This window comes from Scylla paramamosain, chromosome 21 (assembly GCF_035594125.1).
Source record: "Scylla paramamosain isolate STU-SP2022 chromosome 21, ASM3559412v1, whole genome shotgun sequence".
NCBI classification, from domain to species: Eukaryota; Metazoa; Arthropoda; class Malacostraca; order Decapoda; family Portunidae; genus Scylla; species Scylla paramamosain.
This window is the reverse complement of record NC_087171.1, coordinates 20,768,267-20,775,219: the sequence shown is the minus strand read 5'-3', so window position 1 is coordinate 20,775,219 and position 6,953 is coordinate 20,768,267. Positions and strand designations below refer to the sequence as shown.

At 36.6% G+C, this 6,953-nt stretch overlaps 1 protein-coding gene across 1 annotated transcript in view; it reads right to left on the bottom strand.

The window, feature by feature from the left end:
• Positions 1-3,764: 3,764 nt before the first annotated feature.
• The window catches only part of LOC135111214 (mitochondrial import inner membrane translocase subunit Tim21-like), a 6,461-nt gene continuing 3,272 nt past the window's right edge, over positions 3,765-6,953 (bottom strand). Inside the window, exons 4-6 of the mRNA XM_064024333.1 lie at positions 6,646-6,764; positions 6,161-6,260; positions 3,765-4,700 (exon numbers count right to left, since the gene is read on the bottom strand). Of these exons, the coding sequence (XP_063880403.1) occupies positions 4,557-4,700; positions 6,161-6,260; positions 6,646-6,764 (363 nt within the window). The 3' untranslated portion in view covers positions 3,765-4,556. The remainder of the gene's footprint in view (positions 4,701-6,160; positions 6,261-6,645; positions 6,765-6,953) is intronic.

Below are 6,953 nucleotides of genomic sequence, written 5' to 3'. Positions count from 1 at the left end.
TCGTCAGATCAGGTAATGCTGTGCTGTACTGTGCTGGACAAACATGCAGTGGCTGCTGCTGCTTCATAGTACTATAGTGTTATAGAGAAAATTACTATGAATTAATGTAATGCTATGATGCAAATTATGATTAGAGTATAAATTATTTATGTACTGAATAACTGATAATTCCTCAGGTTCAAATTAAGCCTAAATGTCCTAAGGAGAAAACATACATGTTAAACATAGATATACTTAATAACTGATCATGAGGTTTCTGTAAAAACTGTTATGTGTCATTATAAGTAAAACCTGATGCCAAGTATAAACCTCTGATTATTATGTTTCTGACTGAGGTCCTCAAAGCATTCTGTTTTTATAAGTATATTTTTTCCCTTAAAAAAAATTGTTAATTTCTCTGAGTGAAGATTGCTGATATATAGTGTGTGCTTGCAGGAGGAGTTGGATCATTACTTTATAATAATAATAATCTACTTTTAAACAAAAAAAAACAGAGCCTCTTGTGTGGTACATGCATTAAGTTTGTTTGGTGACACTCAACTTATTTCATACACACTCATACCCTGCTTGTCACCTGAGAAGCTGAAGTTCATGCTGCACTCAGAACACTAAAGATTTTCCACTAATGAGTGAGAGAAGCATGAGGAGAGTGCTTGTGGTGCATTAAAGGTCTCAGCCTTCCTTGAAAATCAACCTGTCATGAGCCCTCTAAGCTTTCTCCAGGAAGGTATAACTGGCAGTTACACGTCTAACATGTGTGGTGGAGTGCATGTGAAAGATACATTACCATGGCCATGCATAATTATACACACTCTGAGCAGTGATTTCACACAGTATAAAAATTCAAGTGTTTCATCTATATCTCAATATAATCATCCTTTATCACATTTGTTGCAAAAAAACATTTGTAGCTACTTCACTGTCCTTACAGTATCCTTATTTATGAATACGGAATATACAAAAACTTAATTTTTTACAAAGACTGACTCGTATTTATCTTATGGATCAAACCAGAAGTAATGAGATGCAGCAAAATTACTCTAATATTTTTGTTTTGTATGAATAAAATCATCTGTCTATTGTCTGATGTTGTTTTGTCTCTGGGGATTCAGGATAAGAATGTTTATGGAGTGGTTACAATAATGTCTATCACTGTCCTTTCTCAGACTGGGTGATGGAACAAATCGATTGTGATTACATCATCTCAGGTGTGTAATCATATGTTGAAATGTTATGCTGCACCATACGAGTGATTGTTGTGCTCTTACTATTGTAAAATTTCTTTACTGAAAATCCTGAATAAGATATCTTATGCTGCCAAAATGTGTGGCAGAGCACACTGACAATATAGGATTCTGAGGAAATCTTGAGTCATGAGTTTGGAAAGAGGATAATTCAACACTCCAGGAAAACTGATGTGTGGAGTACAGTAAAATGTGAGGTGTGACATAGGTTCATACATCATATCTAGGTTATACTGTGTAGTTAAATTCTTGAAGTAATGGAAGTGTAGGTAGCGAATTTGCAATGGATATTAGGTGAATGGTGACAGCTTCCTAGGAACCCTTAACATCTCTTCCAGGAAAGAATTGAATACTTAAACTATATTTTTAGGTCACAGAGAAGAATATATATATATATATATATATATATATATATATATATATATATATATATATATATATATATATATATATATATATATATATATATATATTTGGGAATGGTTGTTATGATCAGTTCATCTATAACTATGTGAGCTTTTTAATTACTTTTATATTACATACATCCTGATAAACATACTGGTTGTGCTGCTTATGAAGGTGTATATTGAACAGTGATGATTACACATAAAAAACAAATAAAAGAACACAAAACAAGATGTTATGATTTAATTACCTTTAAAGTAAAGATAACCATTATGAAACACTGTCCATGTGCTTAATCTGACAGATACTAGATATACAGTAGTAGTAGTAGTAATATTAGTATTAGTAGTATTAGTATTAGTAGTAGTAGTAGTAGTAGTAGTAGTAGCAACAGCAGCAGCAGCAGCAGCAGTAGTGGTAGTGGTGGTGGTAGTAGTAGTAGTAGTAGTAGTAGTAGTAGTAGTAGTAGTAATAGTAGTAGTAGTAGTAGTAGTAGTAGTAGTAGTAGTTGTTGTTGTAGTAGCAGTAGTTGTTGTAGTAGTAGTTCTTCAAACAAGTAATGCAAAAATCAAGGAAAATATTTTTGTAGGATTTCAGATTTTGGAGTGTCTTCAAGATGAAAAGTTTGATGAGTTTGAATGAGAAAAAAATGCATGGCTGTTATTTAAAGAATTTCTGCAAAGACTTCTTATACAAAACACCATATCATAAAACTAAAATTATGATGATGTACAAGATCTTCCAGCTTCTTATGCAGCTTTGGCATGCAATATGAATCTAAAAATCCACTTTTTGAAGTGGCACTTCAATTTTCTCCCCAGCAAATCTAGGGCCAGGCGGTGATAAGCAAGGCAAAAGATTTCACCAGGATTTTGAATATGGGAAAGAGAAATCCTTCAATGCTGGTAAACCATAGTTGAATGTTTAAAGATGAATGAACCATATAACCAGAAAACATACATTTCTATATTTCAGAGGTTTTGTGTAATATCAGCCTTATCTGTGAATGAATTAAATATGCTTAATGTAAAGTTAAATCACTCAGTCATTAAAACCATATCTATTGAAAATGAATAAAAATGCATTGAGATTTAGTGTAGAAAGTAGAGATGTTCCTTGAATTATGGACATTCAAGTTATGAACACCTGGAGATATGAACAAGAATCCCCGTGCCCAAATTCTAATTGTCACTCCACTGCAGGTCCAAATTTGCGGCGCGCCTCCTGCTTAATATCATTCGGCCACTACCAACACCAAATGTAATAAAGGAGAGAGCTGCTATGTTGTTTACACTTCACTTTCAACCTGCTATGGTGGTTTTCGACTTAGGTAGTGATACCCCATCCTTCACCCCCCAAGAAAAAGGCCACACCCACATCTTTTTTCTGATTAGCAGGCACTTTGTCTCTCAACACATAAACCTGAATCATAATAATATATGAGAAGATAGATATAATGCAGATATGTAAAAAAAATATATGAATTTATGTTATATAATATTATATAAACAGTTGATGAATACTCCTATTGATGGTGGGAACTGGTGACCTGACAAGCATCCCTGTGAAAGGTCAGAGCTAGGGCAAAGCTGGCTCCCTCCTTCTCCCCCCTTCTCTCCCTCTCTTTCTCTCAGATTGTTCCAGAGAGAGAGAGAGAGAGAGAGAGAGAGAGAGAGAGAGAGAGAGAGAGAGAGAGAGAGAGAGAGAGAGAGAGAGAGAGAGAGAGAGAGAGAGAGAGAGAGAGAGAGAGAGAGAGAGAGAGAGAGAGAGAGAGAGAGAGAGAGAGAGAGAGAGAGAGAGAGGGGGGGGCAGGTGAGAAAAAGGTGAAAAGGCAATGAGAGAATTGGAATGTGCAAGGAAAGAATGTCAAGAGTGACTATTCTCTTGGAGGAGTTTGTTGGAACAGGTGTCAGATACAGACAGGTAGATAGATGTGGATGAGTGTCCTATAAGAGGGAAGAGTGGTGAGGCTCTTCTGCAGCTTCCATGATTTAATGGAAATTAAAGCTCGCATTAAAGCTCCCGTGGTTTCAGTTTGGCATTCAAAGACATGATTTCTTAATTTCCCACATCACACACATAGGAAATACATGTACTACTCATAAAATCAATATATCAAGTAATGTTTTTATTTCAACTTTGAATTGTACAAGAATTTTTGGCCTTGTATATCACTTATATATAATATGACTGTACAGACTCCATACTCCATAAGCTGCCTTCAACAGTTCCAATGGTAAGCTACCTTCAGATCCTATCCTGTACCTCCTTCCAAATTTATCTTTCATGATCTCACCCATCAGTCCATGTCATTGTTTCCCTATTAATATAATTTTTTCAGGTTCTCTTCCTTAATTTCTTTCAAACTTTAGCAGCCAGGATAGCATGTGTTAATGTCTCACATGCCTCTTCTTTGCATAGATTCCAAACAACTCAGGCCCATGACTTGAATTAGTCTGTGTCTGTCTTTAACCAATGAGCACATATCAAACCAGTGCAACAACACAATCAGATGTCCTCATCACTAAAAAGTGACATGGGAAGATGAGCAATAAGAAATAGGTCTCCTGCATCACTCTTAGCTAAGCAACAATATTATTAACAATATTATAGCTGCAATATAAACCACAAAACTCTTAGATTAGCCATTACCTGTATAAATATCTAATATGTATTATGTATATCCCACAAAATTTAATTCTCTATGGATATAAGAACTGAAACATACTTGTACATATCACATCCTTGCTGTTTGTAATTCCTAATATCAACCTTGTTACACTTTTACAAATTAACTATGTTGTACTGTCTCACATTAAAGTTATGTATTGTCTGTAGGAAATACTTCCTCTTTAAATATCTGAATATAAATTTATGGGGTAATTTTGAGCAACTGTAAAGGCAGCATCAAGAACGGAGTGGAACTGAGGAGTCTGGGGCCTCACCTGATGACCCAAAGACGGTCTCCCGGTTGTCCTCAATGACTATCACTTCATAAGGGTATGAGTCGAGCTGCACATACAGGTACCGGAAGTCCCAGCCATGAGCAGTCTACATGGAGAGAGAGAGAGAGAGAGAGAGAGAGAGAGAGAGAGAGAGAGAGAGAGAGAGAGAGAGAGAGAGAGAGAGAGAGAGAGAGAGAGAGAGAGAGAGAGAGAGAGAGAGAGAGAGAGAGAGAGAGAGAGAGAGAGAGAGAGAGAGAGAGAGAGAGAGAGAGAGAGAGAGAGAGAGAGAGAGAGAGAGAGAGAGAGAGAGAGAGAGAGAGAGAGAGAGAGAGAGAGAGAGAGAGAGAGAGAGAGAGAGAGAGAGAGAGAGAGAGAGAGAGAGAGAGAGAGAGAGAGAGAGAGAGAGAGAGAGAGAGAGAGAGAGAGAGAGAGAGAGAGAGAGAGAGAGAGAGAGAGAGAGAGAGAGAGAGAGAGAGAGAGAGAGAGAGAGAGAGAGAGAGAGAGAGAGAGAGAGAGAGAGAGAGAGAGAGAGAGAGAGAGAGAGAGAGAGAGAGAGAGAGAGAGAGAGAGAGAGAGAGAGAGAGAGAGAGAGAGAGAGAGAGAGAGAGAGAGAGAGAGAGAGAGAGAGAGAGAGAGAGAGAGAGAGAGAGAGAGAGAGAGAGAGAGAGAGAGAGAGAGAGAGAGAGAGAGAGAGAGAGAGAGAGAGAGAGAGAGAGAGAGAGAGAGAGAGAGAGAGAGAGAGAGAGAGAAATTATGTATTTATTTATAACCAATTAGACAAAAATTACAAAGAATAACAATAAATAATAATAAGAAAGAAATGTGACCAGCCTTTCTAAATGCAATATTTTAAGCACAACTTAAATGTAATATGAAACCATAGTAACTGGCAAGCACAGTCAGGCTGCTGCTTATGTGCAATAATCTGGAGGGAATTGTGACTAATGCTGAGTGTCAATTTACTTAAAGCCTCACATAGGGATGGACCATAAGTTTTCTCCCTCATAGTGTCGCTTGCAGAAATGGGGACAGTTAGTTTGTGCCTTGTTTATAATTTGTGATCCTTACTTATTAACCAGACTGAATTTTGAGAACCAGTTTTGTTTGCATAAACACAGACTTATTCCTGATGCAATGCAGCATATATATACATATGTATCTTAAGGGATGACTTTTTAGTCATAAATTATACTTCTGTGATGATAAGAATTTCAAAATGTCACAGTTTATGGGTTAAAAAGTCAATATAACATGACTTACATAATACCTTTTCACTTTAAATATCTTTTTTTTACTAATTTTCTCTTCTCAATTGATACACTATATCCTTAATTATTTGTACTACTCAGTATTACTAAACTGAAAAACAGATTCGTACTACATCAACATTCTATTATAAATGCTATGAATAATCCTTTAGTACTCTTCAATTCATGATTGTTTTGTGTTATGTTTGAGCAAAAGTCCTGGAAGACATTTTTACTTTACTGAAATTATCACTGACTCGAGATAAAAGACTCTGGCTTTGTGATGAACAAACCATCAAGAGAAACTGGAATCACAAACCTGCCGAGCATCCAGATTAACAGTTGCTGTTCTCCTCTGGCCTTTGAGGTGAAACTTAATACGGTATCCCTTGCAGCCTTCCACCTCATAGCCCATGTGACTGTAAGGTTCATGCCACATTTACTGCTTTATATACTTCAGAGAGAGAATGTGTATTACTACCATGCAATTCTGTCACTGCTATCACCATTATCACTGCCACCAATTTAAATATATTTAACACTACATGGGTTGAGGGGAGCATTACACTGTTTCTTACTTATCAGCTTACTGCCATGGTTTTATCTATGTAGAAAATTATGATCATTCATTTCCAGCTTGATATGCTATTGAAAAATCCTTTAAACAAATATAATTCCTAATCCAGTTTGAACTTATGAAAAATGACCAAATATGTGTATCTACCTTATCAAATATCTAAAAATTACTGATCTTTATTAATGGTATTGATGATTCATAATCAGTCAATGGCTTTATGACCTAACCTCACGTGCTGCCGGCGGCCCCTGCGACTCTCTTCACCGTAACCCTTGATGGAGTCCCCTAGGAAGTCAACAACCCTGGGATGAGCACTGCACTTCTCCAGAGCTGCACCGTAGACAGTCTATAAACATACCATAGCTTAGGAGGAAAACAAGTCTTCCTTGTTTACTTAGTTGTTTCTTGTTTACCCAGTTGTAGTTTACAGGAGGAGGAGTCTATGCTCATGCTGTCCTGTCTCACTATTTACTATTATCTAGTCTCTCTTAATAATCGTATATTGTCCAACGTGTACTTTCATATGTTTTCATCT